Source organism: Diceros bicornis, chromosome 4 (assembly GCF_020826845.1).
Source record: "Diceros bicornis minor isolate mBicDic1 chromosome 4, mDicBic1.mat.cur, whole genome shotgun sequence".
Lineage (NCBI taxonomy): Eukaryota > Metazoa > Chordata > Mammalia > Perissodactyla > Rhinocerotidae > Diceros > Diceros bicornis.
In genome coordinates this window covers 28,891,748-28,904,453 of record NC_080743.1, presented here as the reverse complement: position 1 = coordinate 28,904,453, position 12,706 = coordinate 28,891,748, and the positions used below count along the sequence as shown (strand labels likewise).

General features: G+C 35.1%; 1 protein-coding gene across 9 annotated transcripts in view; it reads left to right on the top strand.

The window, feature by feature from the left end:
• The window catches only part of EVI5 (ecotropic viral integration site 5), a 233,937-nt gene that overhangs the window by 62,932 nt on the left and 158,299 nt on the right, over nt 1–12,706 (top strand). For all 9 annotated transcript variants that reach the window (XM_058538530.1, XM_058538529.1, XM_058538527.1 and 6 more), the window contains 5 exons: nt 3,097–3,286; nt 3,946–4,170; nt 5,246–5,320; nt 10,643–10,768; nt 12,225–12,368. In XM_058538530.1, the coding sequence (XP_058394513.1) occupies nt 3,097–3,286; nt 3,946–4,170; nt 5,246–5,320; nt 10,643–10,768; nt 12,225–12,368 (760 nt within the window). The remainder of the gene's footprint in view (nt 1–3,096; nt 3,287–3,945; nt 4,171–5,245; nt 5,321–10,642; nt 10,769–12,224; nt 12,369–12,706) is intronic.

Sequence of the window (12,706 nt, the reverse complement as noted above, 5' to 3'; positions counted from 1 at the left end):
GATTTACTCCTATATTTTCTTCCATATTATGCTTTTCTTGAACTTCATGTAAGTGGAATCATATAGTATGTACTCTTTTGCATCTGGCTTCTTTCCTCTTCGCAATATTTGTAAGATTCATCCATGTTAATGTATGTATGAGCAGTTTGTTTCTTTTTATTGGTGAGTTGTATCACAATGAGTAAATACATTGTAATTTGATTATCTTTCTGAATATTTGAGTTGTTTCTGGGTTTTGGCTATTATGAATAAAGCTTCTATGAACTTTCAACTGCAAGTCTTTTTGTGGACATATGTTTTCATTTCTCTTGCTGGGTCCTATGAAAATATATGTAACTTTATAAAGAATCACCAAACAGTTCTTCAAAGTGGTTGAATTATTATATACTCCTGACATCAATATATGAGAGTTACAGTTGCTCCCATCCTGGACAACACTTGGTATGGTCCATCTTTAGAATTTTAGCCATTCTAATGTGTACGTAGTATGGTTTTAACTTGTATTTCCTTGATAATTAAAGATGTTGAACATTTTTCAATTGCTTATTGGCCCTTGATTATCCTGTTTTGGAAAATGTCAGTTTATATCTCTTACTTATTTTAAAAAATGTGTTGTTTGCCTTCTTAATTATTGATTTTTAGGAGTTCTTCATATATTCAGGATACCAATGTTTTGTCAGATACGTATGTTGAGAATATTTTTTCTCAGTCTATTGCTTACCTTTTCATTTTCTTAATGGTATCTTTTGAAGAACAGAGCTTTTAAAGTCTGATAAAGTCTCAGTTTATTTCCTAATCAGTTTTTTTTTATGGTTAGTGTTTCCTTGTATCCCCTTAACCAATTTTGCCTACTCCAAGGTTGTGAAGACTTTTTCCTGTTTTCTTGAAGGAGTTTTATAGTTTTAGTTTTTATATTCAGGCCTCTTGTGCATTTTGAGTCATTATTGTATATCATGTGAATTAAGGTAGGGACAATATCTTTAAATAATGTCAGGTCTTTACTTGGAATATTTCATTTGTAAATGTTTCTCACAGTTTTGTACATTTGTATATGTTACTTCAATGTCCTCTGAAGGTGAACTACTTAACCTTTTTCTCTTAACCTACCTGTGAATTCACTTGGCATTCCTGCTTATCCTAAAAGTTGCAACTTGGCAATCTCTGAGACCTTTCTGACTCTCTAAAAGCCTTCTGTTTAGGTACTTTTTCATCTGTACTTCCATTATATCTTAAACTTATGTTTAGCTTAGGAAATACCATTATTTTCTTTTTAACTGCTTGTCTGTCTATTGATGTCAGTGATGCAGTTTAATTATTTGACATAAAGCAAGCATTCACTGAATAAGTGAAATGAAGAGCTTAGGTTCAGGTTATTTCAGTAAAGTTTGTTTCTCTATTCTGTTTAGAATTCTTGGGGTTTAGAATCATACATAAAATTACTTACATACGTGCACTAATTTTTCCATAAGATATATTATGGACTTATCGAAATAATATCTATGGAAAAAACAATATGTAAAGTAAAACATCATCATTATTTTTTCTAATAAAGAATATAGCAAATAGTTGACCCTTTATTTGGCTATTTTATAAATTTTTCTGTTTCTAGCAATATTTGGGACATTTTATTTAAATTATTATAGCCATTAAAATGTATTAAATTATCCCATGAATAAGGATAGAATTTGTTTGTTCAATTTATATTATTGTGTTACTGAATATGACTTATCTGGCATTTAACGAGTTTTTTTAATATGGGGATTTTGGTTTTATTTCAATTCAGTCAATGTTAAATGTACTTTGGACTGAGCTAAATGATATATAAAGGTGAGTAAGATGATATAAAGGGATATAAAGATGAGTAAGATATAAATCTGTCTTGCAAAGGGTGTTTCTGTAATCTGCTAAATAGGGTTTGACCCATATGTTTTTTTTCTTTATTAGTTTTTATATATTGTAAATTAGTTTTGGGAGCATTTCTTGTACTCGAAGCAGATGATTTTCTGAAGGGGTTACTGGAAGTAAGTAGTAGCCATGTTAAACACACAAATAATGTTTTAGGACCCTTATTTGAATGACATAGCATTTACATCTTTATAATGATAGAGCCACATTTTCCAACCTTTCTTTATAGCCTGTGTATATATGAAAGAAATAATGGATTTGCTGTTGTGATGAGTCATCGAATGGATCTCTGAAATTACCTTAACCTGTCTTTCTACGGATAAGGAAGAGGCCTAAAACAGGATTGCAAGCTCAAAGGCCAACAGGGTCTTAAGAGGGAAAGGTCTCAGTTTAACAGTGCAAGCCTGAAGATAAATAAGAGCTGGTAGTTGTCTTGAGTTTTGGGGAGATAGTAGGGATTATGGATACTGAGTGGAATAGTCCTTCCTCATCTAAAGGGAGAAGCCACTACTCTGCTACACATACGCTTTTTGTTCCGGTGCAGGAATATGGGCCTGAATTTGCTCTATCTTTTTATTTTTCAAGAGAATTAAGAGTTGCAAATAAATATAAATGTATGTGTATATAAACAAATAAATGCATTCTTCCAATTTCAATATTAGTAATTGTTCAGTTTTTTAACGCACTGCATGGACGAGATAAAAATACTTTTTGTTTGGTTAGATTAGGTATGCATGGGTGAAGCAAAATGAAAAAAGACAAGGGATTTGGTTAATTTGTGTGGCTCTGCCTTACTTTTTTAGCCCTGGATATATTGTTAACATGACAGGTTTAATTCTTCCATAGAATTTGTTATACTTCTCCCAACTACAGTTTCTTTTTTCTTGAAGCCTTCCCAACCATTTTCTCACCAGAAGATTTCTCCTAATTTGAATTTTTAGTGGAGATGAAGGGAAATTATGATGGGACTAATAGCACTAAAATATTTAACAAAATTTACTATTTCAAAATTTGAAATTGCTATGTTTACATGAAGAAAATACAGGAGTAATTTTATAGATGCCAACCAAATATTATTGAAATTATGCATATTTTTAAACCATGGCTAAATTGCTTTAGTGAAGCTCTAAGTATCGTCATTGCTTCTTCCAGTATCACTGTGATCTTGAGCAATTTTTAATTATGTTTTAGATTGTTAGAGACGGATAGTAAGTCTTTAAGATCTGTGAATGGGTCAAGAAGAAACAGTGGCTCCTCCCTTGTATCAAGTTCATCGGCCTCTAGCAACCTCAGCCACCTTGAAGAAGATTCTTGGATTCTTTGGGGAAGAATTGTTAATGAATGGGAAGATGTGCGCAAAAAGAAGGAGAAGCAAGTTAAGGTATTCATATTCTCTGTTGGAGTTCTTCCTCGTATCCCAGAGGGCATCTGGCATGGGTTAATAGAGGATAAAAACAAATCAGATTTTAGTGCTTTCCAAGTGCTATAATAAAGAGGTCTGCTTTATATGTTTTCATTTATTCTTGCCCAGAGAAGTTTTGATTTGTAAATATCAGTTGTTATAGAGGTCTTTTAATTGTAGAAATATATAGCTGAAAATTATTTTAGAAATTTAATTCTCTCATTTTATAGGTTCAGAAATGAAGTTGTGGCATCCTACATCCTTGAATTATTAGTATTTTACTTTTTTTTTTTTTGCCTAAAACAGCCCTTTGAAAGATGATGGTTACTGTGCTATCATTGACAGCTCTGCAGATCATCAAGTCCTTAACACCTGTAGAGGCCATGCTCTGAGTGAACTGACAAGAATTTATCCATGGCATTGTATCCTCCCTGCCTAGAACAGGATACACCCAAGGGCTAGATCTTAGCCTTGGTTAAAAGGTTCCCTAGTATTGTTATAAATAGCTGTGTGAATTATAAATGTGGTAAAGTCTTCTGTTCCGCTCAAACCCCCAATAAGTCTTCTTTGGCTTTCAAGGTAAGAGACTTAAATATTTCGTTATTAAAATTTTGTTGTACTTTTATTTTTATTTTTAGGAACTTGTTCGTAAAGGGATACCCCACCACTTCAGAGCAATAGTTTGGCAACTTTTATGCAGTGCACAGAGTATGCCAATTAAGGATCAGTATTCAGAACTCCTGAAAATGACTTCACCTTGTGAAAAATTGATCCGAAGGGACATTGCTAGAACTTATCCTGAACATAATTTTTTTAAGGAAAAAGATAGCCTTGGGCAGGAGGTTTTATTTAATGTAATGAAGGTAAGTTCTGTTTATTCATTTTTTGAAAGGAAATGAATTTTCAGAAGGTTGAAATTATATATTTCCCCCAGTGAAACATGAACTCTCACCCTAGTAATCAGTTGCTTTGGCAATAAATTTGGCTTTAGCATAATTTCTGCTTTAATTCTGATGCTACGTTACTGTCTGGTTTGGAGAACCTGTTAGAAAATTCATCGCATTGGCTGGTATTAGTTAGGCCAAATCAAATAATCTATAAATCACTATATCGGAGAGAGATTGTCTATGAAAATAAATATTTCACCTCCTGTGAGTTTCATAGTAGGGAGCAGATTTTTCTGCTAGCTATGGCTAGCATTGTTAAGAGCTCTTAACCCTTAAAAGTGTGTGTGCCGTTGTAATTTTTTCTTCAATATTGCCTTTTCCCTTCCCATAGTTCCTTTCCCTTCTGGCTCCCTTGGTGAAATATTGATTTCTTGTTAAATCATTTCAACTTTGCTAATGCTTTACCTTAGTCCTACTCTGGTTTTATCTTTATCAGATATACATTTTAAATGATTTTTAAACCCTGTCCCTTTCCTGATTACAAATTCCTTTATTTTCTTGTCCTTAGAAGCTGTCAGTTTCTAATTGGGAAATTGTCAAAAGAAAATTTTATGTAATAAATCATTTACTCTTTAAATACTTATAGGATAGGGGCCGGCCCGGTGGCGCAAGCGGTTAAGTGCGCGCGCTCCACTGCAGCAGCCCAGGGTTCCCCAGTTCGGATCCCGGGCGTGCACCAATGCACTGCTTGTTAAGCCATGCTGTGGCGGCATCCCATATAAAGTAGTGGGAGATGGGCACGGATGTTAGCCCAGGGCCAGTCTTCTTCAGCAAAAAAGAGGAGGATTGGCATTGAATGTTAGCTCAGGGCTGGTCTTCCTCACAAAAAATAAAAAAAAATACTTATAGGATAACATCTACAATAAGTAAGCAAGAGCTTTTCTAAAAACTGGATGGTCTGTAATCCACCTTCTCAACATTTTTAGGTTTTTTAGGGAAGGAAGATATAATATCACATGTTAAAGTCTCTTGAAAATTTTTTACTTTTTAGGCATATTCTTTAGTGGATCGTGAGGTTGGTTACTGTCAAGGAAGTGCTTTTATAGTTGGATTGTTGCTTATGCAGGTAAGTTAGTACAAGTATTAAATGTCCAATTCTTTATTAAAGTTGGATTGGAGAATTTAAAAATCTTCCTTGTTGTTATTAAGTATAAGTGGATATTGGGTATTTTCTGCTAGGCATAATTTAAATAGGAATATTTAGTTTGCGCTTTAAAATATTAAAAGTGTTAAAAATAACATACAGTAATATCCTGCCACTAAATGAAATTTCAACTTCTTGGTATCTACATTTGGACCATAATATCCTAGGAAAGCCTCTATCTGCTTTTAAATCTTAATTTATATGTCAGTATTTAATGAGGAGTAATCTTTCCCAGCCAAGAAGGACACGATTCAAGTCTTGGAATGAAAATCTTATTTATGTTGTACAACGTCTTTAGAAGTTTATACAGGAATTTTGTTTGTCATGGAACTAAGGGCTTGTTAAGTGTATCTTGTTATATACTCTAAAACAGAGGTACTCAAGTCACTTTTACTGCCCCGGGGATATAACATGTGTTTCCATTGGCAATGACTTATTTTGGAGAGGGTTTGGGTGGGATGTTTTCAGAAGTCAAGGATAGGACAGTCAGTCATAGCTTTGAAGGGAAATGGCGTATAGTATTATCTATTCAGCCTTGTTGAAATTTTTTTTAAAAGTCCATCATGCTCTATATTTAGTCTTGCACTAAAACGTAGTCTGAAAGGAAACCTTGGAGATAACGATTTGTTTTATAATAGGCTGGTGTTTGCATCTCAGTTCTGAACTGAGTTCTATGACCTTGGGCTAGATTATTTAACCTCTCTCTCTGAGCCTTAATTAGGTAATGCTCTCTACTTTCAGATTCATTGTGAGGGTTATATGAGAACATATATGTAATAGTGTTTGGCATATAGTAGACATGCAATGAAAGTTCAGTGACTTGCCCAAGATCACATATCTTGGTAGATAAAAACAGGGTAGGAATCAGAAACTGTGACTCCCCATGCTTTGCTTCAGTTTCCCAACAGTTTACCTGAGTTTTAAAGCTCTGTAACTGTCAGGAATATACACGCTTCTTTTCTGAGTAGCAAAAACCTCATGTCGGAGACACTGGTCTATAATAAAAATGACTGATTTTTACTTTGTTTTATAACATAAGAACTGCTCTCAGTTATTACTGCAGGATATTTGTCCATTTCTAGGTGACATTAGGTTATAAATAATAAAGAAGAAAACTAAGTTTGTTAATGTTGAGGTATAGCTGTTTTGCAAAATTAGAATTTTCCTAATTTGTAATTGGTTAGTGTTGGTAGACCTTTCATAGTGAAACATCCGTATTATCAATCCAGTGATTTTTGTCACAGTTCTATTTCTTTTACTTCCATGTTAGCTCCAAAATAAGCTTTCAGTGGTTATTTCTATTGAGCATCTAAAGAGCAGTTTTTCCTTATTTGAGGTATGAATCTCACAACAGCTGACCTAGCTCTCTAGGAATCCTAAAGGGCCATCACTCTTTCCTTCAAGACGCTGCAGGCAGTGCTGGTAGTGATACTCACTTTGATTCAGTGATTGATTTAGTTAACTGTTATTGTCAGTGGCAGCTGATACACTACCATAACAATAATTATTTGATAACCCAGGGCCACAAGTTAGAAAGTGTGGTGCAACCAGATTTAGAAGCCCTTCTCTTTGTTTCTAAAGCTTATTCTCTTATACCCAGTGCTATATTGCCTCCCATGTGTTAGCTTAGAAATATAGCTCAGAGAATTGGATAAAAAAATTTTGCAAGTTCAGCTTATTTAGCACATGTTGTGTTAAAATAATTAAAAGTACTGGATATATGTTTTGTGTATATCTTAGTACTCCTGTAAAATTAGGTAGATGTTGTCCGCATTAGACCTTTGCAAAAGACAAGGATTCTTATTAACTCAGTGTCATAAAGTATGCAGCAGCACATTGCTCTAACACTCGTGTGCAGAATTCTTTCTAATAGAAAGGAATGACTATAAAGTAACATGGTGAATGTTTGTCATGTTTATATTTTATTTGATGTCACACTTTCTCATTTTGTGACCATCGTTTCAGTCTTTTTGAGAAGGACCCAGTGATAATATTTTTTCTACCTCCTTTTGGTTTTTTATACAATCACTTCAACTTATTTTTTAAAATATCGCCATTTTTTAAACCCTCTCCCAGTTCCCATACCAATGCTATTGCAGAGGAAAGAGAGAATGGAACTTTTTTTGAAATGTTGGGAAGAAAAGACATTCTTATAAGACAAAAAAGGGAGATTAATTGCTTCCTTCCCATTGTGACTGGAGTGAGGGGTAGGGGAAGAAGTGGAAGGGGAAAGGTAGTGGTGAGAGATGAGTTTGGAGTTTGGGGTCGTGTCATGTAGGACTTTGAAGGATTTTGGCTTTTACTGAGGATATTGGAAGCCACTAGAGTGTTTTGAGCAGTGGAGGGAAATGATCTAATTCATGCTTTGAAAGGATCACTCTGGCAGTTCCAGGCTGTATGGAGAATAGAGTATTGGGGAGGAAGTACAAGGAGGCAGCAGAGTGACCAGTGAGGAGGCTCTTGCAATTGTTCAGACAGTGGACTACTCTCTTGACAGTAGTTTGGACTAGGTGTTTATGGTCAGAAGTGGTTGAGTCTTGAAACAATTTGAATGTAAAGCCAGTAGGAGGTTATTGACAGCTTAGATGTGGAGTACAAGAGGAAGGAGTCAGTCATGACTCACGATTTTTGAGTGGAAGTTTGGGGTGAGGAATGGCAGGGTAGGAAATTAGAAGTGTGTTTGAAATGTCTGTTGAATATCCTAGTGGAGATGTTAAGTGGGCACTTGGAAATATGAGACAGGAATGGGGCAAAATGGTCGAGGCCAATAGATAGAAGAGAAAGACTAGAGGCTATAAAATGGGTGCAGATGCAGGTAGGATGGTAGATGTGGTGGTATGAGAATGGGAAAATTTTCTTCTAATTGCTTCTATTTTTTTAAATTGAAATACCAAACCAAGGTCATTAGCTAAGACCTGAGTAAGGAGGAGGTCTTGGAAGCTTGAGGACAGAGAAGAGTTTGAAATGGTGTAGGAGAATGAGAGTGATTGAATTAGGGAAATAAAGTATACTAGACAGCATTAAAGATCCACTGAGATGAGTGGTCCTGAATTCAAAGTGAGACCAGCCAGCGTGGTTAAGTGTTTTTGTTTTTACCCAGCCGCTTCTGCCTAAATATAGTCGTAGAGTTGGATTTATCTAAGGGTGGAGTTTTATAGTTGGAATTATAACTGAGTGAGAGAAAGACAAAGTAATTGTGGATTTAAGTAAGTGAATAAATATAACGGTAAGCAGCAAAGTGAGCACAAGAGAGAGTTGGGAACAGAAAAAAGGTAGTGTGGTATAAATGAGTGATAGACCTGCAAGGTCAGATAATTATAAATACTTTATATGTATTAATCTTCATTGCAACCCTGTGAAGTAAGTACTTTTATTTTACCCATTTAATAGATGGTGAAACTGAGCAACAAGAGAGGTTAAATAATTTGCCAAAGGTCACATAGCTATTAAGTGGAATTTGAACCTTAGGCGGTGTAGCTCTAGAGCGTAAGCTAATAACTGCCTGCCGGGATCACTGGAGGAAAGAAAGACAGAGATCTGCTAGGCCAGGGAATTGACCCTTATGAAAATGAGTAGGATTTGGGAGGGTGACCCAAAGGTTTGTGGATGCTACAAAAAAGAGGAGTAATGGGTACTGTCTGTTGGCATGTGTTTCAGAGAGAAGGGGGAGTTAATGCAATAGCAATGAGGCAGTGAGGTCCAAGGAGGGACATATACTCCTCTACTCCCTGGCCTCTTCCAGTGCTATGGGAGAGAAAACAGCCACCTTAGGGGAGAGCCAGATTTCAGTTAGAGGAGGAAGGTGAAAGAACATTTGGTAAAGAGATTGAGGATGTAGGTAGGATATTTTGTTGATGGCATATTATGAGTTCCAGAAAGTGCTGTGGAAAAGGTTTAGGGAAGGTTGGAAATGGGTTAGATTAGGGGAGCAGTAGAACCACATGGGATGAGAGTTCTGGGATATTGGGCTTCTTATAGTGACGAACATAAATCAGTGGGGCTATAGGGCTTGATAGAATTAATAAGGATCATCTCTAAAGCAGAATTGTGGCTGTGTGTGTTGGGAGAAAGGAAGGAGTAACTCTTGGCTCCTGCCCATGGCTGTGTCAAGGCCAGGAAAAATGTACTGTGGTTAGAAGCAGTCTTCAGTAAGAAGAATGCCTAGAGATCCTTTGAAGTTTACTCTTTTGAAACACACTGGTATAATGTGAGTGAATAAGCATTACAAAATTTTATTATTTTGAGAAAGACAACTTAATTTGGATAAATGCTATTTGCCTAAATATTCTGAAAATCTGTTTAGTTCTTTAGCGAGCTTTTACATTCATTATCTTATTTGATACAATGTTCTAGTGAGTTACACATAAAATGCAAAATTGATACCTTTAAACCCCAATTATAGATTCTTTGAAAACTTATTTTACAAATTCTTTTAACACTTACACCATATCGTATCACTTCTGCTCAGAACCTTCGAAAACCTTCCCATCTCACTTAAGGTAACAGTCCGAATCCTTACAGTGGCCTCTAAAGCCCTATGTAATTTTATTCTCTGTTATTTCTCGTCCATAACCTAACCTATACTTAAAACATTACTTCTAATTTAGTAATCTCCTATATGCTGTTCCTTGAGCTGCCAATCTTAATTCCATTTCAAGGCCTTTGTATTATTCTCCCAGGACTGTTTCCTCAGTTGCTCCCTTACTTTCTTCAGTATTCTGCTCAAATGTTCCTTTATCGAGGGACTTTTCCTGACCTACCTACATAAATAGCAGTGTATCTCTGCAACACTCCCTGTTACCCTACTTTGTTTTTTTATTTCCATAGCACTCATCAACATCTGACATAAGTATTAATTGATTTATTCCATATATTGTCTGTTTCTCCCCCTTAGAAAGTTCAAGCTCCTTGAGGGTAGAGATTGTGTTTACTTTGTTCACTGGTATATACCTAGAGAGAGGGGAGTATCTGGCTCTAAATGAATATTTGTTGGTTGAATTAATGAATTAGGCAAGTGAGGCAGTTGGTCTCATAGGTTGTAAGATTTGTCTAACTTCTCATTCTCGGTGATAGAATGGGAGATTAGAACCTTCTGATTTCTAGTCCATTACTCTCAACATTGCATCACATGGCCACTTGAAACAATATTTATAGTTGCGTGGGTACTTAGTTTAAATATATTGGAGCTTATTTGTGTATCTCAGAACGTTGACCTATGTTGTTGTTTTTTTTCTCCTAATGTAGATGCCAGAAGAAGAAGCTTTCTGTGTATTTGTTAAATTAATGCAAGATTATAGACTTCGTGAACTTTTTAAACCAAGTATGGCAGAGTTGGGCCTTTGTATGTACCAGTTTGAATGCATGATACAGGTAAAAGTGTAGTGTTAACAAAAGGCATATTGCCTTTATATTTGTTGCCATCTTAGTTTGAGTGACAAGTAAATAAATTTAGCATTAAAAGTGTTAAAGCAATTGAAAAAAATCAGTGTTTTAATCACATGGTCATTTGTTGGTCCATTAACACACAGTTTAGACCTACTTCCCAGTTGGCACTCTCTGCAGTAGATCGAGTAGTCTGGAATGTGGCTGCAATTTTCATATTCAAACCTAAAGCATTCGTGCGAAATGTATCATAACCCCATTGCCCAAATGCGTGAGTTTCCTTATTATGCCCTATTATATCCTATTATTGTTATGTAGACTATGCTCTCTTACAGGAGCCCATGACATTATGACACTGACATCAGTTCATTTCCTTTGAGACTATCTCTTCTTTCTCTTTCAGTCCTCTCCTCTGCCTTTCCCTTTTTATCTCACTTTTTTGTGAGGCTGTAATCTTTTTTAAAAATAATGTTTCTATCCTTTTATGTTGCCAGTTTAAGACTCAGAGCCTAGTGACTATGTGAGGGTAAAGAAAGAGGAATCAAAATCAAGAGAAAAATACCTTTGAAATATTTTAATTTTCTGAATTTCATTTATACATTTTATACATAAAAATAAGTTTACTATATTGTCTTGTGATACAATGGTGTAAATGTGCTCATTTACTTAAATTTCAGTTAGATAAACAGAATTTAAGAATATAGGTTAATGATTCAGATGGCATGAGAGCCATTTTTATGAGTGTCATTTTTCCCTGGCAGCCTTACCCACAGGAATTTTAAAATCCTCTAACTTGTCTATGTGTGGTTGGAGGAAGGAGATATACAAAATATTTTTACATTTTAAAGAAAAAGACAAGTAGGTCTTGAGATTATTCTTAGTTAAATTTTTTTTTTCTGAAATAGTAAGCTTGTTTTTGTCAACCTTAAACTCTCTTGGTTTATTATCAGTTAATGTGTCATTTATGTTTTGAGTTACTAGAGTTGCTGAAGCATCTGTATTTTGGATGAGATGGTAGGAAGGTAAGGATAGGTGATCAATGGTAGATTGCACCTGAAAGTATTTCAACATAGCATTTCTTGCCTTTTTAAAAAATTTTTAAAAATATTATAGAAGAGTATAGAAAATAAATTAGACACTCGTATACTCACCAACAAGATTAAACAAATATAAAAGTTTTATTCATTTGTTTCAATTTTTCTTTTTATTAATGAATCAAATGTTATAGATATGGTCAAAGTTCCAACTCTGCATCCTTTTCCCCTTCTTCCCTTCCCAGATAGTAACCACTATCCTGTATGTATCAATTTCTAGGTCTTAACTTTTCTTATGATGCCTGATTTTATCTTTGTGTTTGATATAGGCTAATCTGGTGTATATTCAATGATCTGCTTTAAAATACTCAATTTTATTATGTTTTAACTAATACTTTTCTTCTCTTTAGGAACATCTTCCAGAACTCTTTGCACATTTTCAGTCTCAGAGTTTTCATACCTCAATGTATGCATCATCCTGGTTTCTGACTATCTTTCTTACAACTTTTCCACTACCAATTGCGACAAGGATATTTGATATCTTTATGTCTGAGGTAAGCCAGTGAATGGGCAGATTAGGAGCAAGAGCTGAACAAAGAAATCATTGGGTTAATTAGAGCAGGGCAATGAAGAGAACAATAAGGGAGACCCATGTGTCCCATGCTAAACTGGTTGTATGGATACTGTCATTTAAACCTGTAACAACCCTATCAAGTACTGTTAGTTTCCCCGTTTGATAGATGATAGATGAGGAAGCTGAGTCTTAGAGAAAAGTTAAGTAGCTTATCTATGGACACACAGCACATAAATGATATAGTAACCAGGATTCAAATGTAGGCAATCAGAATCTGGAGCCCACACTCTTAAACCTCTATGTCACCTCCTGGTTGAA